The following is a 24,142-nucleotide window of genomic DNA, read 5'->3' as shown; positions in this document are numbered from 1 at the left end:
TTTTAAGCCAATGTATTGTATGATATGTGCGTGCTTGCATTAAATAGCACGGGGCAATAAAGTTCCGAGTCTACTCGACCAGTAACGACGAGGGTGAAATAACTTGAGTGGAGCACCATCTCATCAGGACGCCATTTCACAAGGCCACGCTGACTGGCCGACTTTCTGTCCTCAGTGATATTCTATTGTCCTCTTCCACCACCTAGTGGTGTTCCAGCTCTAATTAGTGACAACCCTGGTCATGGGGACAGACGTGTGTGCAGGTTTTTGCTCCATCCCAGTACTAGAACTCTCATTATATTGATGTCATTGAATTTCTCATTTAGCACACTGTACAGTCGACAGTGTCTAATGGTAATCCATAACCCATCCCCACTGTGTAAGTAGGCTAGTGTTAAAACTAGGCTAATAAAAAAATCTAACAGTTGCACTTACTTGATTTCAGCATTTGGCTCCTATAAAGAGCATAGGCCGTTGAAAAATGTATTTCATCCTTCTCTGATTGGGGCAAGTTCTTATCCATCACACCAGTGCTGCCCGCTGTCATTTCTGCTTGGATGTCTCGTGTCCAACAGTTTGAATCCTGGAATTGGGTACAAATGGAGTTTGACTGGATCACTGAAATAATTGACACCAGTGAAGAATGATTGCTGGGAAAATCCTTTTAATAAGATTTCTTGGACATAAACAAATCAGTCTACCCGTTACATGCATTGTCTACCTGTGCAAAGTGAAGATCTGACATAGGGTAGGCCATTGGAGAATCCTGTACATAGGTTTTACTATACATTACTACTTCGATTATTCTGTATAATGAAAAGTGCTTTACAAATGTAATAAATTGTCAAAATTGACTTTTTAGTTGGATGAAAATATTTTGACGTGCTTGGAACAGTTATTGGATCTATGAAACCCCAAAACACCAACAAGTGGTACATCCAGACTATTTGGGATGAGAGAGTGAGCTTCCCTGAACTCATAAAGCAAAAGGAATAACCCATAGAATTACATGGTGATTCATTGGAGCTCTGTGGGATAACCTCTTTATGATAGACCGATGAGGTTGTGGTGGTCAACATAAAGATCCAAAAGCATAACTCTCTCACACACACACACACACACAAAGCCAAAGTAGTAAGGCAGTATTTTACTCTAAATCACATTAGCTACAATTCCTGGGCAGCCATAAAGACCCAATAGCTGATGTCAATATTGCCATGGTTTGAGAAAACGTGTCTTAAATGATAGTGAACAGAATGCAAAATGCATAACAACGTTTAATAGAGAGACAGACAAGGGGGTCATTCACATTGTAAATGGAAAGGAATTCCTATTTCCAAAATAAATCAAATCACTTTCAAATTAAATTCTCAACAAGTACATGTAACAAAAGTTTATGACTGAATTCATATTCCTCAATTCCAACATGACACCATCCTCATACTATGCTCTGTGGTTAAGTGGTCTGTCAAAAGAGAGAGGAGCCCCCTCAAGATGTTGATCAAAGCGTTAGGATTCAAAACAATGCCCAAAACGGTTTGAGGCAAACATGATGACGTGGTTGGCATGATGCTGGAATCAACAAGGATGCTGATTCAAGCAGAAAACATGACCCCATCATCTCTTGAAGAATCTACTGATTTAAGTTGTTCCAATGAAATTAGGAAAAACAAACAGGGACATTGGGAAAGAGAAGAACCTGTGTAATAAATGAAGCATTAAGTAATATGTGGAGAATAAACTAACATTTTATATAATAAGGACCCATGTTTACCTGATAACCAAACATATGTGCAATACCTTCGATGTTCCTTAATGTTTTTGTAAATTTCATTGGGCCTCAACTACAAAGACGTTAAAAATGACAGAGGATGTCTTTTTGTTGGTGCATTTTCCTATGCAAATACATTAATACCTTAGGTGGCCAATCAGACCCTTCACCAGATCTAATCTACGTCTTATGACAAGCAAACATTTTCATATTGCAACTATAAGAGTAATACGTAGCATTTTAAAACAACTCAAAACAGTGGCCAATAGGATTTCAATCCCGATATTCCCATTGGGGCCTTTCCTAAAATGGCAACAAAAAAAAAACAAAAAAAAATGGAGGACCAAGCAAACTAAAAAGGTTTTCATACAGTTTGCCAAGCAGCAGAAAGAATAGAACTTGTTCTTAATTATACAGAAAAGACTGAAAAATAGAGTGCAGTGCACTCACGTCAGCAGAGTTCATTAAACATAAGACTGCAAAATGAGAAAAGCTTAATTGTCAACAGTAAAAAGCATAAAGTATCCCTGGATGGCGAGCCACATGTACATCCTAAATGGAACCCTATTCCCTATTTAGTACACTACTTTTGACCAGGGCCCATATGTGTCTCTGGTCAAAAGTAGTGTACTATATAGAAAACAGGATGAGATTTGGGACACAAAATAGCTCTTCTCTGAAGGAGTCTATATTCAAACATCAGAGACCTGTGACATGCCCTAAAGCCACATAACCCACAGTTTAAAATCAAAGTGTCACTTTTAAAAATAAAAATGATGTAAAAAGCTGTTCAACCTTAACACATACAGTCAGTGCATTATCTGCCAGCTACATTTTTCATTAAGGTTACCCTTTCATCCTTTCAGGATCCCGACATGAAAAGAACAGTATTGAAGCGTGATTCTATTTAAAATGTTACTTCATACCTCTGTATAAACACAATGTATATTTGGAGAGTGTAAACAAAACATTTTCTGCACTTTCAAATTCACAGTTAGCAATAGATCAACATTGTGGGTACAGTGGGAACTGAACTGACCACCATGGGGAGAAGTAGAGGTGGGATTGCATGGTCATGACAGGGTGAACCCCAGAGGGCGCTATGACCTAAGGAGAGAGCAGAGGGAAAATATTGCACATAATTCTGAAATGTTTTATGGACCAGACCCCTCACTTATTTCTCTTTAACCAATTAAACACTGTAGATGAATCCACAAACAGCACTAGGTTCATCTTCACAGACCAAGGATAACATTCTCCAAGTGGTTGAAGTCCATCTCTTGCAACGTCCATGGGTAGAGGAGTAAAAATGTCCTTTCTGATTGAGTGAGGATGTGGAGGCTCCTTCCACCAATAGTGACAAGCCAATGATGAGACAGTGACAAGGGCGGGGCATAGGTACCTGGTAACCATGACAGCCAGTCAGTGGAGTAGAGATGGCAGGTGTCCAATCCCAACCAGCCCATCCCACTATCATCATCCCCAAAGCACTGAGCGCCTTCCTGAGAGCTCAGCACTAAGGTGTGGGACGAACTCGTCAGTCAGTTACATTGAGAAAATTGTGGGAGTTGGAGGGGCTACTAAAGGTGTTCAACTACTGTTTTGTCTCTGGAGGGGAAGGTACCGACCGACTGAGTAGCAGGGTATTGAAAAGGCATTTCAAATCAGAAGAAGACATGGCCTTATTGTAGAAATGGGCACCATTTACTGTCCAGCACTTATGGTTCTCAGTGAAGGAAAACAGCCAGTCTGTCTGGCGTTCCTATAGACAGTGATGGTCTACGGCCTGTGAAACCTGAGGGAGAAAAGAGCAGAAATATTCTGTCATTTGTACGAATTCCAAAGGTCACATATTGCAATTCCCTTATTATAGGGTACTGTAAAAGGTATGACACATAGATACATGCATACAGTGCCTCAAATCTAAACACAATACATCACAATGGCAAAGCAAAAAACAGGGTTACAGAAGTTTTCGCAATAAAAATTTTTATGAAACTGAAATATCACATTTACATAAGTATTCAGAGCCTTCACTCAGAAATTTGTTGAAGCACCTTTGGCAGCGATTACAGCATTGAGTCTTAATTATGACGCTACAAGCTTGGCACACCTGTATTTGGAGTTTCTCCCATTCTACTCTGCAGATCCTCTCAAGCTCTGTCAGGGTGGATGGGGAGTGTCGCTGCGCAGTTATTTTCTGGTCTCTCCAGAGATGTTCGATCGGGTTCAAGTCCGGGCTCTGGATGGTCTGCTCAAGGACATTGAGACTTGTCCTAAAGCCACTCCTACGTTGTCTTGGCCTTGTGCTTAGGGTCGTTGTCCTGATGGAAGGTGAAACTTCACCCACAGTCTGAGGCCCTGAGAGCTCTGGAGCAGATTTTAAATCAAGGAGCTCTCTGTACTTTGCTCCGTTCATCTTTCCCTTGATCTTGACTAGTCTCCCAGTCCCTGCTGCTGAAAAACATCCCCACAGCATGACGCTGCCATCACCATGCTTCACCGTAGGGATGGTGCCAGGTTTCCTCCAGACGTGACATTTGGCATTCAGGGCAAAGAGTTCAATCTTGGTTTCATCAGACCAGAGAATCTTTAGGTGCCTTCTGGCAAACTCCAAGCAGGCCGTCATGTGCCTTTTATTGAGAAGAGGCTTCCATCTGGCCACTACCATAAAGGCCTTATTGGTAGAGTGCTGCAGAGATGGTTGTTCTTCTTTAAGGTTCTCCCAACTCCATAGAGGAACTGTCAGAGTGACCATCGGATTCTTGGTCACTTTCCTGACCAAAGCACTTCTCCCCCGATTGCTCAGTTTGGCCAGGCGGCCAGCTCTAGGATGAGTTCTCGGTGGTTCCAAACTTCTTCCATTTAAGAATGATGGAGGCCATTGTGTTCTTGGCGACAGTCAATACTGCTGACATTTTTTAGTACCCTTCTCCAGATCTGTGCATCGACACAACCCTGTCTCAGAGCCCTTTGGACAATTCCTTTGACCTCATGGCTGGTTTTTGCTCTGACATGCACTGTCAACTGTGGGACCTTATCTAGACAGGTGTGTGCCTTTCCAAATCATGTCCAATCAATTGAATTTTCCACAGGGGGACTCCAATAAAGTTGTAGAAACATCAAGGATGATCAATGGAAACAGGATGCACCTGAGCTCAAAGTAAAGTTTTTTTATTTTGAATAAATTTGCAGGGATAATGTGAACATTGATGAGGGGAAAAAATATTAAAAATACATTTTAGAATAATGCTGTAACGTAACAAAAAAAAGGGGGTCTGAATACTTTCCAGATGCACCGTACATATCAAGTATTTAAAGGTTTGTAAAGAAATTGCTTTTCACCATGCCATTCGGGGATGTGTTCATGTATACAAATAAATACCATTAAAAACATGCTAATGCACAGGTCTTTACCTGGTTAAATGGCGACTTGACTCGTGCACTTCCATTTCATGGCTCTTGAAATCGTTGAGTTCCTTCCGTATGGCTGCCTGTGAAGGACAAATAGGTTTCAAGGGGAACAAAGGGTTAGTTCTCAGACAAATAGAAAGTCACTCAGTCTTGCTCAGACTCCTTTTAAATGCATAATTTACTCTCATCTTAAGGTCAAGAGTGAATAAACTAAATTCTCTCCAATAAAACACACTTCTTCCTTGGTCTCCATCTTTTTCCATCCTTTCCCTCCCGCTGGTTTGAGGGAGCAACAAAGAACCTTCAATAATCTCCACCCTGCTGCTCATTGCTCAGTCTTGTACTCAAGGTAGCACCTCGTTTGTGCACCATGTTAAATCAGTATCGCAACATTCACAAGGGCTGTGTGCTTAGAAAAACATTACATTTTAGCCTGTACAAAATAATGAAATGAATCCTCTCGTACCTCCCCCTTCGTTGCACCATTTGGGATAACAGCACCGGAAGCAACCTTTTGTGGTGGTTGTATTGTGCAACAAAGACAGTTTCTTAAAACAAAATTGTGTACAAGCACATCTGACTAGATGCAATGTATTCTTAAAATGATCCCATCCCCGAAGAGGACTTCTTCCAGGAACAAAATGTGGTAGCTCAGTCAGGTCTTTTGGATAATCCCCCTGACATGTTCTAACACAGGCTGGTGATGTCACAGACAAGTCTAATTAGCAGGATGACACAGGGGAACGTCTCATCGCCTGAACAGGACGATGCTACTGGTCTGAAAACAGGAAGACAAAAGCCCTGACCTCTGGTAGACGGCAGGAACAAATCTAATGTTATCGGAGCGTGTGCAGTTAGTGGAGGCTGAGGGTTTCGGAGGCGCCCCCGTCTGTCCCTTCATTATTATCTTACGTAATAAGGAACGTTGTGTAACTAACTACCTGCCATGCTTTTGCACCTGAATGGTCCCCAGGTGTTGACCCCGTATGCTCGGATTCCACCGCTGCCGCCAACGTCATAGGGATGACAGAGAGGAGAAAACGGAGAGCGGCTCGCTCTTCTAAGTAATACACAGTTCATTAAAAGTCAGAACCGCGTTCCGACGCTCGGGAGGATCGCTTGGGGGTGTTTACTCTCGGGGCGGTAAACAATAAACAAAGGGGGGGGGGGGAATTATCTGAACTAATAAACAGCAGCCTGGAAGTGCTGTAAGGAGAGGAAATCTCCTGGCATTATACTTCTTTGAGCTCTGAACTGAAGGGTGGAGATTGATTGATCCAGGGCAATCTGCAGAGGGGCTGCTACCACGGCGTTACTGCTATAACAGCAAAGGGGAAGTACAACAAAACAGACCAACAGACTTTCAAACTTTGAGTTGGGCTGGGAAAAATCTAAATGATAATAGATATGTGAGGTCAAGTCGCTCATGTACTCCCCAGGGCTGTGTCTATGTACAATAGGATAACAAGATTCTCTGCAGCATAAACAGACTTCAAAAGAAGCTAATACCATACCTCATACCAGTATACACAACCTCAAAGGCCATTTGATGCTAAATGACACCACTTGACAAAATACTAGATAAATAGTGGGAAGAAAAAGTATGTGAACCCTTTAGAATTACCTGGATTTCTGCATAAATTGGTCATAAAATGTTCTGATCTTCATCAAAGTCACAACAATAGACAAACACAGTCTGCTTAAACGAAGAACAAACAATAATGTGTTTTCATGTCATTATTGAACACACTGCGTAAACATTCACAGTGCAGGTTGGAAAATGTATGTGAACCCTTAGATTGAATAACAGGTTGACCCTCCTTTGGCAACAATAACCTCAACCAAACGTTTCCTGTAGTTGCGGGTCAGACCTGCACAACAATCAGGAGGAATTTTGAGCCATTCCTCTTTACAAAACTGTTTAAGTTCCAAAATATTCTTGGGATGTCTGGTGTGAACTACTCGGTCATGCCACAGCATCTCAAAGTCGGGTTGAGGTCAGGACTGACGGCCACTCCAGAAGGTGGATTATCTTCTGTTCTTGATGTCCTTGTGTATTTTTGTGTGTTGCATCACCTAACTACTGTTGAGCTTCAATTGGCGGACAGAGAGCCTTACTTTATCCTGCAAAATGTCTTGATAAACTGAATTTTTCCGTCGATGATAGCAAGCTGTCCAGGCCCGAAGGCAGCCCCAAACCATTATGCTCCCTCCACCATAGTTTACAGTTGGGATGAGGTTGATGTTGGTGTGCTGTGCCTTTTTTTCTCCACACAGTGTTGTGTTCCTTCCAAACACCACAACTTTAGTTTAATTTGTCCACAGAATATTTTGCCAGTAGCGCTGTGGAACATCCAGGTGCTCTTTTGCGAACTTCAGATGTGCAGCAATGTTTCTTTTTTGACACCAGTGGCTTCTTCCGTGGTGTCCTCCCATGAACACCGTTCTTGTTTAGTGTTTTACATATTGTAGACTCGTAAACAGAGATGTTAGCATCTTCCAGAGATTTCTGTAAGTCTTTAGCTGACACTCTAGGATTCTTCTTAACCTCATTGAGCATTATGCGCTGTGCTCTTGCAGTCATCTTTGCAGGATGGCCACTCCTAGGGAAAGTAGCAACAGTGCTGAAATTTCACAATTTACAGACATTTAGTCTTACTGTGGACTGACTTTTGGAGATACTTTTGTAACCCTTTCCAGCTTTATGCAAGGCAACAATCCTTAATCTTAGGTTTTCTGTGATCTATTTTGTTCGAGGCATGGTTCACATCAGGTAATGCTTCTTGTGAATAGCAAACGTAAACCTTTGTGAGTGTTTAGGGGGCAGAGCAGCTCTAACCAAAATCTCCAAACTCATCTCAGTGATTCAACTCCAGGTTAGTTAACTCCAATTAGGGGTTCACATACTTTTTCCAACCTACACTGTGAATGTTTAAATTATGTATTCAATATAGACAAGAAAAATACAACCATTTGTGTGTTATTAGGTTAAGCACACTGTGTTTGTCTATTGCTGTGACTTAGATGAAGATCAAATTGTATGTCAAATTTATGCAGAAATCCAGGTAATTCCAAAGGGTTCACATACTTCTTCTTGCTGCTGTACGTCTCAAAAGTGATACATTTAGCATTTCCACGAGGATATAGAAATGATCACTAAAACGCTACATGTATCTCCTTTTACCCACTCATCCCCACCACTACTTGCCTTGTCGGCTGCCGTGAGGCGGGTCCATGGTTTGTCTGCCCGTCTGTCGTGTTCCGGGGCATCGGACACCTCTACGTAGTCACTGAAGCGGATCAGGATCTTAGCCTGTCTCAGCTCCTCCACCGTAGGCCTCTGGCTCAGCTGGAACAAGAGAGAGGAACAGAGTGTTGTGATGAATATAGGCCCTAGACAAATAATCAACGTTTGGCATCACAGAGCAAAGGACATAACATTAACCTTAACACTGGAAAAGACAGCATTATCAACCGCTACAGAGGAAGTTTCAGGCCTGAAAGCTAGTATGCTGAAGGTCCCTCCAACTTCTTTATGAAGCAGCTATACTGTACTCCACATGACTAGTGTGTTTGGATGAGTAGACTGTTCAGAGCAAAGACCACTATATCAAATCAAAGTTTGTCACGTGCGCCGAATACAACAGGTGTAGTAGACCTTACAGTGAAATGCTTACCTTTACCCAGGAGGAGAATTAAGGCCTGAAGGCTAATCCACTGAAGGGAACCTAAACATCTATACAGCCGGGTTTCTGAAGCCACTCAGTTGCACTGCAAATTTCTGATCCAACGTATTCATTTGATACATGCCATTGCACCAGATATAGCTAGATATCACATTCTCATCTGTAGTCAGGAAACAAACCAACATCAATACAATAAAAATTCAAAATAAAACCAGTGATTTTGGTTTGACTTTAGTAAATAAATACTACAGTCCCAAGCCACACTACATACCTGCATCTGAGAGTGATAAGGGGCTTCTTGTTTAAGAAATGTATGACTAGTTGTATGAGGGCATCGTTAGGGTTTGTTCACAAATGCCAGTGCCAAGGACACCGAGGACACTACTGTCCCCTGGGATGACCTGAGAGATGTAGTGCTGTGACTACCACTGATTTTACACCTTGCTCTCCTCTCACCCAGAGTGAGTAATTGTTGTGCTGTTCGTATTGCTGTGTGAACAGTCTGTCCTGTCCAACACCTTAAAGAACAACTGTGAGCCTCAGTGGTTGGCACGCTGTTTGCCCATAGGGTTTATGCAGTCTTTTTTTAAAGCTATTTTTGTAGTCAGGATGGAATTGGAAGTTTAAAAATATATATATTTTATTTAACTAGGCAAGTCAGTTAAGAACAAATTATTATTTACAATGATCGCCTACCAAAAGGCCTCCTGCAGCGACTACCAAAACACACATCACGACAAGACACCACAATACTACATAAAGAGAGACCTAAAGACAACAATATAGCATGGCAGCAAAACCACATGACAACGCAGCATGGTAGCGACAGAACATGGTAGCAGCACAAAACATGGTACAAACATTATTGGGCACAGACAACAGCACAAAGAGCAAGAAGATAGAGACAATAATACATCACGCAAAGCAGCCTCAACTGTCAGTAAGAGTGTCCATGATTGAGTCTTTGAATGAAGAGATGCAGATAAAACTGGAAAGAGGAGCGACCCAGAGATGTGTGTGCTTTGGGGACCTTTAACAGAATGTGACTTGGAGAACGGGTGTTGTATGTTGAGGATGAGGGCTGCAGTAGGTATCTCAGACAGAGGGGGAGGGCAAGAGGGTTTCATAAATAAGCATCAACCAGTGGGTCTTGCGACAGGTATACAGAGATGACCAGTTTACAGCGTATAGAGTTCAGTGATGCGTCCTATAAGGAGCATTGGTGGCAAATCTGATGGCCGAATGGTAAAGAACATCCAGTCACTCGAGATCCATAAATTATGTCTCCGTAATCTAGCATGGGTATGATGGTCATCTGAATCAGGGTTAGTTTGGTAGCTAGGGTGGAAGTGGAGTGATTACGATAAGGGAAACCAAGTCTAGATTTAACCTTGGCCTGCAGCTTTGATATGTGCTGAGAGAAGGACCGTGTACCGTTTAGCCATACTCCCAAGTATGAGGTTACTACCTCAAGCTTTAAACCCTCGGAGGTAGTAATCACACCATTCTTCTTACAAAACCATATGACCTTTGTTTTGGAGGTGTTCAGAACAAGGTTAAGGGCATAGAAAGCTTGTTGGACATTAAGAAAGATTTGATCTAAAGCGTTTAACACAAAATCCGGGAAGGGGCCAGCTGATGATAAGACTGTAAATGGATAAATGGATAAAAGAGAGCTTCCTACTACCTTCCTACTACCTGAGCTATGTTGTTGATGTAAATTGAGAAGAGTGTGGTGCATAGGATCGAGCCTTGGGGTACTCCCTTGGTGACAGGCAGTGGCTGAGACAGCAATGTTCTGACTTTATACACTGCACTCTTTGAGAGAGGTAGTTAGCAAACTAGGCCAAAGACCCCTCAGAGACACCAATACTCCTTAGCCGGCCCACAAGAATGGAATGACCTAGGCCAAGGCAATACAAATAGCAGCACAACATTGTTTGGAATCAAGGGCAATGGTGACATCATTTAGGACCTTAAAGGTTGCAGTGACACAGTTCCTACTTTTTGGAAGCCCCTTTCCTGCCTTACCTTTCGCGTTAATCTGCGTTTTATTTCCCTCTTCTCCTCCATCTCCTCCTGTTCGTTGAGCGCTGTGGGAAACACAAGGGGTCAGAGGGCACATAAGTGGGCTGCGCTGCTTAGGAAACGTTTTCCCACTACTGGAAGGAGAAAAACACCTCATTTACATAATTTAGTGGATTAAAATGCAGCACAGAAACATACTTAATATTCCACGTCGCTGAATATCTCAAAGCCTTAAATGGTTTATCATCATCATCATCATCATCACCTGTTTGTAATGTAGGACTATTTGCCTTGCAGAAACAGAAGGGAAATTGTCTCTCTCTATCCCCAATTCCCACATGGCTAGTTCTTCCACATTCATTCACATGGGGTTGGTTGGCTGGTGTACGTTACATTAAAATGCTTCTAGGGAACAAATTAGAATATTCAGACCCAGTTTTGCTCAGAAGAAATACTCCCGTCTCACTAGAGATTACTCTTAGCCTTTTCCATGGACACCCTCCAAACTAATGATCAGATAAGCACCCTCCAGCTTTAGAGTGAAGAAGTTAAAATCAAAAAGGAGGAAGAGGACTGAAAACATTCTATACTTGCTATTCCAAAACACATGACAGAGTTCTGTGTTAATTGCCTAACTATACCACTGTAGTCTTGGTTTGGAGTGCCAGTCCAAACAGAAAGTTCCATTTGATAAATGGGCGACAGGTAGCCTAGTGGTTAAGAGCGTTGGGCCAGTAACCGAAAGGTTGCTGGTGTGAATCACCGAGCAGACTAGGTGAAAAATCTGTCATTGTGCCCTTGAGCAAGGCACTTAAGCTTAATTGCTCCTGTAAGTCCCTCTGGATAAGAGTGTCTGCTAAAATGTAAATAAAAGGCATGCCCCATTTATTTAACCTAGGCTATGTTGTGGGGGAGACTAACATTTCAGGAATGGCACACCCTGCTTATCCTCTCCTTACACACACACTGCCAATCACAGAGCAACCTCTGGGAGACCAAGGCACTGCTGGTAAACCGGTCTTTGATGAAAGCAGAGGAGCCCAAGCTGCTATCGCCTGCCTGCGTCTCTCTGATACGGAGTGTGTTTGAGCTGAGAAACCAGCCTCCTTGGCCCTAGCCGGCATCCTGAGGGAACCACACCGCCTTGCCTTCCTCAGATGAAGGAGAGAGAAGAAAGGCAAGATGTATTCCACTGGCTCCAGGATAAGTAGGCCTCTGAAATAACCAGGGCAACTGTGGTTTGAGGCGGCTTGCATAAAATACTTATTAAATGTGGAATAATATGGTACATTAGGGTAAGTCAAGTCACTGGGAATAGTTGTAAAAGGGATAACATTAGAGTGGTTTAATAGTGAGGTGATTATCATCAGTAAATTGCTACTGTCTATATAAATGATGATATGTTATAATGATAGGTTCAGAAGGTCGAGGTACATACAGTACTCACGTTTCAGGATATTCCTCTGTTCCAGTTCCTCAGCACTGGGCCTCTGACTCAACTGCCTGCACAAACACAACCAAACACAAGGTCAAGTCAACAGTCAAACTCAACCTTCGATGGATAGTACAAAAACCAAACATGATAAACCCCCTGAACAACAAAAGCAAACTCTGTCAACTAGCCAAATCTCCATAGATGACGACAGTACTAAACATGGGCAACTCAACTTACATTGATAGTAGGGCTGGGAATTGCCAGGGGCTTCACGATACTTAGGTGCCGATACGATGTGCATTGCAATGCACAAGATTTTCTATGTGTTGTGATTTGATGTTCTAAACATATTGCTCACTATATGTCAGCTGAAGAGAGATGAGAGAGCATGAGAAAACGTTTTGATCAGTCATGGAATAAGTGCTAAAAACAGGTTGGCTCACTATTTAAAATGATGTATAAACTAACTATAGGATGAAAAATACAAGAGTTTTGGCATAGGTACAGCTGAATAGTGCTAGTTAACGCAACCTAGCAAAAAAAACAAATTTATAATTTGAGTCTACAGAAGCATGCAAACATGAATATTTCGCAGTCAACTTAAACTAAGCAGCTCACTTTCAAATGCTGTGCGCGTCGTCTCAGGACAAAGTCCATACCCAAATCACATGACAATTTTTTATCCGTTCCTCTTCCTACTCATCTAGCCTGCGGTCACTTCTCTTTTAGAGCACTCCATCCAGCCAGTGTTATCTAAGTGACAGTTTGAGTGACAGCTCGAGTGCCAGCCAGCACCAGGGTGATAGCTATGGCTGAGTTGGCACGTCAGGACGGATGGCATCTCAGTCACTACAGAAATCTACATCTATTCTTTGACAGACATGAATAGAAACTGACTGGATTCAAGGCAGTGAGCCACAATATTCTGCGTGCAGGGCTCATTCCTTTCTCTCAATTATTTTATTTAGACCAGTATTGTCAAGGTCAGGATGTGCACATCACCCTCATTTATTTCCAGACATAACACCAGTTACGAAATCTGGTTTAATCACACAAAAGTATATGTTGTAACAGTAGCATACAGCACCACATTATACAGTTCAGTCAACCATGCCCATCTCTCTATCCCCCCTCCTAGTTACTTTGTTTAGGGAAGTCACATTAAGATTTACATTTTTTTCTAGTTGATCCAGTGACTTCTGCACCCCTGAGGGGTAGAGCAAGAGATATGGAGAAATAAATAAAAAAATAGGGGAGAAATAAAGAAAAAATAGGGGAGTGAGAATGTATGACTGTTTGTAAGCAGTTAAAGGATGAGGAGTCAACGCTTTTAAAAGACTCCATTCCTAATTTATGCCGAGAGAGCGAGAGCGAGAAATCTTATATCAAATTTCTTTGACGTCAAGCGCCTGACATGATTGGCTGAATACAGTATGACATTCTAACATTTGGGTTTTGGGGAATGAGTTCTGAACACAGCAGAAGTAGCTATTCAGCCTAGGTTTCTGCCGGGCGTTTGCTGCTACAATGTCCAGGACCCAGAGTTACTCAAGTTACAGAGAGACTGATTGGCTCGCCTTGTGTTGCCTCATCTCACTGTCTCGCTTGGCTGCACGCGTCCCGGAGAAACAAGACAGTGAGTCTGCCGGACGTCTCCACTTCTGCTCAGGGTTCTGCAGATCTACACAAACACATGCCGCTGCCGACCTCAACCCAACTTCAGACAGTCTGACTGACCTCCGCACTTGTCCCAAATCATAAATTCATCATCGTTATACAAGAGGCCATTGCCATAATCATAAAGAATTACACAATAAATGATGAAATTACCAACATGAAAATCTATTATACCGTCCATTAAGTCTCCATCACAATAAGGAGAGAGGAGGAGATGGCTAAGGTCACAATGACCTCCTTCAGGATTAGAACCATCCATTTATTGGCGTGCCACAAAGAGATCTGCTACAGAGGAGCACAATGCACATGGCAAATGGCATGAAATTGGGAGTCATGACGCTGATAGTGTGTCCCAAGTGGCACCCTATTCCTTATATAGTGCACTGCTTTTGACCAGGGCCCCAAAAGTAGTGCAAAACATAAGGAATAGGGTGCCATTTAAGATGCATACAATGGCACTGCGTAAAGGATAGAGAGCCAGGGAGCATTTTGGGAACAACATAATGCCTTCTGGGAACAACACACCATGTGCCAATCACAGCATGGAATAGTGGCAGAGTACGCCCTCTTCTCTTTCACATTAAACCATGATGTTCCCTCTCTTTAACACCCAGTCATCTTCTTCCCTCTTCTACTCCCTCTGTTCCATCCTGTCCACCTCTTCATTCACTACCATCTCATTGTTTCCCTACTGGCCAGGCCTGTTCTGTCCAAAGAGAATCCTGTTCAGTGATGGTAGATTCAAATCAAACCATAGATTCATTGACAAAGACTGCATGGCTAGGTCATGTTCACCTTGGATTAAAAAGAACCCATCTGTATATTGCCATATTCAAATTGAATGTGAAACAATGAAAAGTGTTACTGCTGTGTTTATATGAATGTGTAATCACTTCATATGGGCTTCTAAGGTGTCCGTTCCCTTACCACTGAATGTGTGTGCTGGTGCTGTATGTGTGAGAGCTGTTGGTGTGTGTGAAAGAGAGAGAGAGCCGTCAGTATAGCGAGTGTGTGGAGGAGTGGTGTGGTAATGCCTTGGCACATATCACCGTGGTGATTCAGTGAGCGAGGGAGGACGGCAGGCAGTGGGAAGAAAAGAGGGAGGGAGAGAATGTAGAGCGAGACAGAGCTGATGCATTGCTGAAATTAGGTCAGCTCAGCTCTCAGCGCCCCTCTTAACGAGGTGGAGGGTTAATCTTTAAACGGATGGAAAGAAAATACAACTAAAGTGATGGAAAAGTGTTTTGATAAAAAAGGAGGCTTCCATTGCGCTTTTAAAAAGCCAGATTAGTCATAGCTAGTTATGTTAGTGGGGATATCAGACCATTTTCCCAAAGTAGGCCACAGTGCAATATTTGGCTGTTGACAACTGTTTCCTGAAAGCTCTGTTATAGAGGAGAAATGGACACGCCTTTCAAAACACATCAGAGAGCTGTTGGCATTGCAGAAGAGGTTTGCTTGGTCTAGTGCTACATTAAAGACGTTGAAGATATCTAACATATCAAATGGACACGTCGCTCTATTTATGAAAATACAATGGAGTCTGTTCTAGTCACTATCCATCTGTGACTAGAACAGATGAAAACTGAAAAGATCCTGGTCCACCTTTCAAACCTCCTTGGGCAGGTTGTGTGTGTGCACGCGTGTGCTCCCTCTCTCACCGTGTGAGCTTGGTGCCTATCTGCTGCCTGGACTCCAGCCTCTCCTCATCAGTCTGCATGGGCAGGATGTTCTTCTCCTCCAGCTCGCTCTTAGATGGACGGTTACTCAGCTTGACAGCCAGAGAATCCTTCCTCAACACTTTCAGACCCAGGGTACCTAGACACAGACACCAGGAGTTAAAACACAACATTACCCTAACGTGTGTGTGTGTCCACCATGGTGATCTTACTTGTAAAGAGCGAGTCATCATCCTCGTCATCATCTTCATCATCCTCATCATCATCATCTTCATTTTTGTACATGCTGGGCAGGTCCTCATAGTCAGACTCGTTGGGCATGTTCTCTTTGTCGTCCTCGTCGATGATCTCAGAGGGCACCTGGCTTCTGTCCAGAAGACTACACTGACCAGAATGCATTGCATTGCTGCAGGGAGAAGAGGCGAGGTAAGTGTTAATGTTAGTGGTAATGATGGATAGAAGAGATTAATATGAAGATTCAATCTACCACTTTTCCTTTTCCAGTGTGAATCTAATGGTTGCTTTAGAAATGCAACAATGTGCTGAAGAGAGCCACTATGATCATGACTCTACAAGTGGTTGACTCATTCCTTATCTCCTGTGTAGTCATTTGAGAAAATGGCAGTCTGGCTGGAATTGCCTTGACGCACTCGATGCGCGAGGTCGAGGCTGTGCCATTTCTGGATCATGGTCATTAGCACCAAATTGTCCACCTTGACTTGCAGCCATTGAACTAGTGAGACAGACAAACATATCTGGTTATCCGAGCAATAGGTTCCTAGGAGGGAGGTCAGTCTGACTGCCACAATAGCCTACATACCATTAGAAAAGGTTGGTGACCACTGATCGGAGTCAAAATCATTTTCAGTCAAAAAGCAAGCAGAGATCTAGCGCTCAGAGTTTTAAAAAAACTTCAAAAGAAATGGAAGCCTATGCAACATTACCTTGTAAAAATAGTCGGAATGAGGATTGTGCAGTAGGTCTAATACATTAATCACAGCATATTGGCTATGCTTGGTCTGACAGTATTGTTATTCTCAGACTATACTATTATATTATGTATCAAAACTCAAGCTTTGATAACAAAATAGATAAGTTGTATCACTTGTGAGGCACAGCTGAGCATAAATTGAAATAAATTATTTTACTGAGCTGATGGTACCAGCATCTGATGGTCAGTCTCAGCGGAGGGAGAGCGCAGCAGAGGGCCCCTGCTCTCTCCTTTCCTCCGGTGAGACTGACCAAAGAGGGGACAGTCGTCCACCTGATGGCGAAACTCGAGTCACACCACATTATTTCTACCTCATGCACAAATCCACGTTGTTCCTATGACCAGAGAAAGTGAAATATTCCTCAATATTAAAATTGACATGAGCTACTAATAATAAAACACAGGCCTAATGATAACTAATTAATTCCAGATACAGTGCTGGTTGTAGCACGAGTGGAATTAGGGAGAAGCACATTATGTCTTGAATAAAAATAAAACACTTTTGACAGTGCTGTATAAAAACTTAAACATGAACTCACTCAAAAACAGCAGCTCTTTGCTGTATTCTTTGACAGTCTCTCTCTCTGGTCAAGGTTTTAAAAGTTCTGAAATCTCACATAGGTTAGTATCAAACTTTTCTGTGGGGTTGTGGAAGCTGTAGGCACAGTGATTTGAGCTATCCGATTGGCCAGCACAGTAGGCACACTTGATTTAGCTCTCCTGGTCGCCGTGTAGGCAATGTTCGTCCCTTCAGATAAATGAAATGGTTCAAAATGGGAACACCTTGCCTACCCGGCACGCTGGGCTTCTGAATCAAGTGCACCTGCCACCAACAGTGCAAAAAAATAGGAATGCAAGGCCTTATCGTTGGCTTTTCTACAGAAATGCTTGGTGATTGACTAGGAATGCCTTGAAGGTCACGGTTGGTGACCACTGCATTAGATAGTTGCTCATATCCTTCACATCACAGACCATTCAGGTTCAAAGAAACAAAGTTGTCAATCAACTGGGTTGATGAGGGGCTGGTTCCATACTGTAGTCAGTTGTAGAGTGGGGTTTAAATCTACATATCAGACAGCCCACACTGCTATCACGCTATGACTAATCACAAGCCCCTGCTGTGAGAGCCCACTAGGGACCATTCAGCTCACCATAAGACACGCAAAGCAAGCAATCAGAGGACCAGGGAGGGACTGTGTGTGTGCATGAATAAGAGGATCCCCTGATGTGAGATGGTATCATATTCATGCATACATAGTCAACCTGAATGAATAAGAGGTCTGATATTTCGTTTCAGAAATAAGAGATCCTAGTTATTCTACACTACCCCTCTACATATGATATTCCAGTCTATACAAATGATACGATAATACTGGCTGTACCAACTCATTTCAGTTGAAAGATAAGGGAGAACAGCTGATCGATTCATTCTGGTCTATTTTTTTTTGTCCCAATTTTGAGATATTTGCAACCAAGTGTCACATAAAATACAGAGAAATTAAGTCCAATTCCTCAATACATTTCTCTGTATTCATTTGGCCAATGTCTGCTAGGGGGAGGGAGGACAGGCTGTGGCATCAGTTGTGCCAGACTTGCCTCTGGAGGCAGCCTGTGTGCCATGGTGCCACACACAGTCTGCTATCAAAGTGGGCCACTCTGTCGCAGTGGAACGGGGCGAGCTGGGTCAGACCTCTACATCAAAGTCACATGGTGGCAGCCTGACCCCAATAACATCAGGCAGGGGTGATCTGACCTACAAACCAGCTGGACCCGCTATACTGGACAGATAGTGCGTCTTCAATACATACAAGTTTTCACATTTGATTCATTTATCTATGGTGAGTGTTGGAGACAGAAATTTATGATATAGAACAGATGGTACAACTTTATGATGGGCGTGAAGTGTAACATCTAAACTCTTAATTTCTACCTGCAACGTCCTGGACAAAAGCTATACAACCATAAAGATACATAATGGTTTTATTTAATAATGTGTATACAACAACTCACTTCTCCAGCCTCTGCAGGTTGAAGGCCAGCGTCTTGTTGAGCTCCTCGATGATGCGGCTGGGGGCATGGCCTTGCATGGAGCCATACTGCAGATGGAGCTGGTGGCCTTGGTTGTGTGCGTGTCCGTGGTTATGGTGCTTCCCGCCCCCCTGGAGCCCCTGGTGGAGGTTGGCTAGGGATGTGAGATGCGAGGGCAGCAGAGGGCCATGGTGGGGGGGATGGCCTTGGAGGTGGCCATGTGGAGGGGGGAACTTCGGCTGGGAGAAGGTGCCGAGGGGAGAGGGTGAGGAGCAAGAGTTGTCCATTCCCCCTTGAGGCACACAGATCATCAATTTCTTGGGAGGTAGAGGAGGAGATAGCTTGCCTCCCTGGCCTGGCATACAAGGCAGCTTCATCTGCTGACAAGAGTCTGGACAGAGAGACAGATGAGTAGAGAAAGACAGAAACAGGTAAACATCCATGTTTGATCAGTGCTTTGACATGTTCATTCTTCCACCATGTCTTTTTTTAAATTGGACCACCTTTTTTCTCCCCAATTTCATGGTATCCAATCGGTAGTAGTTACAGTCTTGTCTCGTCGCTGCAACTCCCATACGGACTCGGGAGAGGCGAAGGTCGAGAGCCATGCGTCCTCCAAAACACAACCCAACCAAGCCGCACTGCTTCTTGACACAATGCACATCCAACCCGGATGGATGCCAGCCGCACCAATGTGTCTGAGGAAATACTGTAAACCTGGCGACCTGTTCAGCGTGCACTGCGCCCGCTAGCCACAGGAGTCGCTAGTGCACAACGAGACACTAGCGACCTGCCGGCCAAACCCTCCTTAACCCGGACAATTGTGCGCCGCCACATGGGCCTCCCGGTCACGGACAGCTGCGACAGAGCCTGGGCTCGAACCCAGTCTCTGGTGGCACACCTAGCACTGTGATGCAGTGCCTTAGACCACTGCGCCACCCTGGAGGCCCCTTCCACCATGTCTTAACTGGTGGAAGACCATGTCTAAGTGGTGAGTATAAGTAGGACTACAGATTAGTGTGTCCTGACCAGGGAAAGCGCAGGGCTCTAAGAACAATCACCAAGCCATATTGTAAGAGACAGGCAACAGTTGGATAGAGCAGATCAACATGACAGTATACAGTAGAATGCCCAGGTTTGATTGAGCAGGGAGAATTAGATTAGGCTATTGCCACTTCTAGCACAGACAGGCAGACAACAGCTGACCTGGCTACACTGGGACTTAATGATACTAATCTCTCCATCTGCACAGACAGTGTGTGCGCGCATGTGTCTACTGACAATAGGTTTATGATTATTCAACTACATAACTGACTGAACAAACTTTCACTGTGTGTGTGTGTGTCTCAGAGCTCTGTACTGTAAAGCCATTTGCCAGTTCAGTCAATCGTCTATCTTGGTATTCAGTGCCAAGCATGATTACATTGCATGTAAAAACGCTTGTCCCAATGTCCCAGTTGTTGACAGGTCTGGGCCTTAGGTGTACACCTGTGTTTGTCCTTCCTCACTCTCAGGAGAGACAACTACAGGAAGAGCCTGACTGACACCATCCAATCCACTTTCACTTTGTTGAAGGAGATCAGCAAATCTCTTTGTGGGTTTCACATGTCTTTGGCACATTAACAGTGCCTTTGTATTAGTCTAACAAGGGGCATCAGTGGCAGGGTCGCTGTAGTTGTTGGTGTGTGTGCTTACCTGTGCTGTGGTTGGGGATCCTGTTGAAAGGTTTGGGGGGCAGCGCAGGGGGCTGTTTGTGGTACATGGGGGTCTTGGCAACGTTGTCCTGAACGTTGCTGGGGAAACCAACAGATTTCTTGGAAGGCAGGACCATGGACGACTTCATACTAGAGGGCTCACGAGTGCAGACTCCACCCTCCATCGAGGATCGAAACTCCACGGTTGCTGGAGAAAGACACACCAATTATAAATATAATGTACAGACAACTGGAAATGAACAGTCTACAAAGGTGAAGAGAACTAATGTGCTGCATCATGCAAGTGAACATGAATGATATATGATAGTGACACACAGAGTACACTAAACATTAGGAGTGCCTTCCTAATATTGAGTTGCACCCATCCTTTGCCGTCAGAACAACCTTAATTTGTTGGGGCATGGACTCTACAAGGCGTCGAAAGTGTTCCACAGGGATGCTGACCCATGTCGACTCTAAAGCTTCCCACAGACTCTGAACAGCATGGCGCCGACAGAGATGGTCGTTCTTAGGAAACTATGCATTATTTAGTTTTTTAAAATTGTATTATTTCTTACATTGATACCCCAGGAAATCTTATCACATACAGCTGAGAAAAACTATTGGATATAAGAGCAACGTCAATTTACAAACATTACAACTAGGAAAACGTCTTTCCCGAAGCAGATCCTCTGTTCAGACTAGAGGTCGACCGATTAATCGGAATGGCTGATTAATTAGGGCCGATTTCAAGTTTTCATAACAATAGGAAATCGGTATTTTTGGGCACCGATTTGCCAATTTTTTTAAATACCTTTATTTAACTAGGCAAGTCAGTTAAGACAATGACGGCCTAGGAACGGTGGGTTAACTGCCTTGTTCAGGGGCAGATCAACAGATTTTCACCTTGTCAGCTCGGGGATCCAATCTTGCAACCTTACAGTTACCTAGTCCAACGCAATAACGACCTGCCTCTCTCTCGTTGCACTCCACAAGGAGACTGCCTGTTACGCGAATGCAGTAAGCCAAGGTAAGTTGCTAGCTAGCATTAAACTTACCTTATAAAAAACAATCAATCATAATCACTAGTTAACTACACATGGTTGATGATATTACTAGATATTATCTAGAGTGTCCTGCGTTGCATATAATCTGACTGAGCATACAAGTATCTAAGTACCTGACTGAGCGGTGGTAGGCAGAAGCAGACGCGTAAACATTCATTCAAATAGCACTTTCGTGCATTTTGCCAGCAGCTCTTCGTTGTGCATCAAGCATTGCGCTGTTTATGACTTCAAGCCTATCAACTCCCAAGATGAGGCTGATGTAACCGAAGTGAAATGGCTGGCTAGTTAGCACGCGCTAAAAGAATTTCAAACGTCACTCGCTCTGAGCCTTCTAGTAGTTGTTCCCCTTGCTCTGCATGGGTAATGCTGCTTCGATGGTGGCCGTTGTCGTTGTGTTGCTGGTTCAAGCCCAGGGAGGAGCGAGGAGAGGGACGGAAGCTATACTGTTACACTGGTAATACTAAAATGCCTATAAGAACATCCAATAGTCAAATGTTAATGAAATACAAATGGTATAGAGGGAAATAGTCCTATAATAACTACAACCTAAAACTTCTTACCTTGGAATATCAAAGACTCATGTTAAAAGGAACCACCAGCTTTCATATGTTCTCATGTTCTGAGCAAGGAACTTAAAAGTTAGCTTTTTTTACATGGCACATATTGCACTTTTTCTTTCTCCTCCAACACTTTGTTTTTGCATTATTTAAACAAAATTGAACATGTTTCATTATTTATTTGAGGCTAAATTGATTTTATTGATGTATTTTATTAAGTTAAAATAAGTGTTCATTCAGTATTGTTGTAATTGACATTATCACAAATAAATAAAATGTTAAAAAAAATATAATAATTAAAAATCAGCCGATTAATCGGTATCGGCTTTTTTGGTCCTCCAATAATCGGGATCGGCGTTGAAAAATCATAATCGGTCGACCTTCAGTTCAGACCACCACCCAGGAATATGGAGTTAATTCCAGTAGGCGATTCAAAACAAGGACACCGCAGAAGGGTTTCATGTTTCATGGAATCATGGCCCTCTCGGCATATGTTGTCAGAATCGGTTTAGCCACCGGGCTTCTCTATGCTTCACGCATACAGAGCTAAACACCTCTCTGGGAAAAGGAAGGGCAGGGGTGTATGCTTTACGATTAACGACTCATGGTGTAATCATAACATACAGGAACTCAAGTCCTTCTGTTCACCCGATCTAGAATTCCTTACAATCAAGTGCCGGCCATTTTACCTACCAAGAGAATTCTCATCAGTTAGTCACAGCTGTGTACATTCCCCCTCAAGCAGACACCAAGACGACCATCAAGGAACTTCACTGGACTATATGCAAACCATACATCCTGAAGCTGTATTTATTGTAGATGGGGATTTTAACAAAGCAAATTTGAGAACAAGTCTAACTAAATTCTTCCAGCATGTTGATTGCGCTACGCGCATGCGCAATCCTCTCAACCACTGCTACTCTAACTTCCGTGATGCATACAAAGCCCTCCCTTCGGCAAATCCGACCATGCTTGCTCCTTCCGTCTTATAGGCAGAAACTCAAACAGGATGTACCAGTGACGAGAACCATTCAACGATGGTTCGACCAAATCGGAAGCCACGCTCAAGATTGTTTTGATCACGAAGACTGGAATATGTTCCGGTCAGCCTCAGAACAACATCGACCTATACGCTGACTCGGTGAGTGCGTTAATAAATGTCTGAATATAACCAGTGTAGCTATTCCCTCCACAAGGCAATCAAACAAGTGAAACGCCAGTACAGGGACAAGGTGGAGTCGCAATTCACTGGCTCAGACATGAGACTTATGCGGCAGGGTCTACAGGAAATCACAGACTAAAAAAATAAATGCAGCCACGTCACAAACACAGACGCCACGCTTCCAGACAAACAAACACCTTTGCCAGCTTTGAGGATAATACAGTGCCACCGTCGCGGCCCGCAAACAAGGACAGCACCCCCTCTCCTTCTCTGTGGCTGACATGAGTAAAACATTTAAACGTGTTAACCCTTGCAAGGCTGCTGGCCCAGACGGTACCCCTAGCAACGTCCTCAAAGCATGCACAGGCCAGCTGGCTGGTGTGTTTACAGGTATATTCAAATCGCTCCCTATCCCAGTCTGTTGTCCCTACATGCCTCAAGATGGCTACCATTGTTCCTGTACCCAAGGCAAAGAACTGAACTAAATGACTTCCGCCCCGCCCAGTAGCACTCACTTCTGTCATCATGAAGTGCTTTGAGAGACTAGTCAAGGATCAGATCACTTCCACATTACCAGCCACCCTAGACCCACTTCAGTTTGCATACCACCCCAACAGGTCCACAGACGACACACAGCTGTTCATTGACTACAGCTCAGCATTCAACACCATAGTACCCTCCAAGCTCATCATCAAGCTGGAGACCCTGGGTCTCAACCCCCCCTGTGCAAGTGGGTCCTGGACTTCCTGACGGGCCGCCCCCCAGGTGGTAAAGGTAGGAAATAACATCTCTACTTCGCTGACCCTTAACAATGGGGCCCCACAAGGGTGCATGCTCAGCCCCTTCCTGTACTCCCTGTTCACCCACGACTATGTGGCCATGCACGCCTCCAACTCAAATCATCAAGTTCGCAGACGACACAACAGTAGTGGGCTTGATTTCCAACAATGACG

The 24,142-nt window shown here is 43.6% G+C and overlaps 1 protein-coding gene across 2 annotated transcripts in view; it reads right to left on the bottom strand.

The window, feature by feature from the left end:
• Nucleotides 1-647: 647 nt before the first annotated feature.
• Nucleotides 648-24,142, bottom strand: part of LOC139387386 (phosphatase and actin regulator 1-like) — a 60,739-nt gene continuing 37,244 nt past the window's right edge. The window contains exons 4-12 of one of the 2 annotated variants that reach the window (XM_071133532.1): nt 20,405-20,611; nt 18,692-19,100; nt 15,903-16,096; nt 15,673-15,829; nt 12,347-12,402; nt 10,903-10,964; nt 8,390-8,534; nt 5,189-5,261; nt 648-3,566 (exon numbers count right to left, since the gene is read on the bottom strand). In XM_071133532.1, coding sequence (XP_070989633.1) covers nt 3,551-3,566; nt 5,189-5,261; nt 8,390-8,534; nt 10,903-10,964; nt 12,347-12,402; nt 15,673-15,829; nt 15,903-16,096; nt 18,692-19,100; nt 20,405-20,611 — 1,319 coding nt within the window. In that variant the 3' untranslated portion in view covers nt 648-3,550. Of the gene's footprint in view, nt 3,567-5,188; nt 5,262-8,389; nt 8,535-10,902; nt 10,965-12,337; nt 12,403-15,672; nt 15,830-15,902; nt 16,097-18,691; nt 19,101-20,404; nt 20,612-24,142 lie in introns of both variants that reach the window. The other variant, XM_071133531.1, reaches the window with a different exon arrangement.

Source organism: Oncorhynchus clarkii, chromosome 28 (assembly GCF_045791955.1).
Source record: "Oncorhynchus clarkii lewisi isolate Uvic-CL-2024 chromosome 28, UVic_Ocla_1.0, whole genome shotgun sequence".
Classification (NCBI taxonomy): Eukaryota; Metazoa; Chordata; class Actinopteri; order Salmoniformes; family Salmonidae; genus Oncorhynchus; species Oncorhynchus clarkii.
The sequence above is the reverse complement of the archived record's forward strand: the minus strand, read 5'-3'. Positions and strand labels throughout refer to the sequence as shown.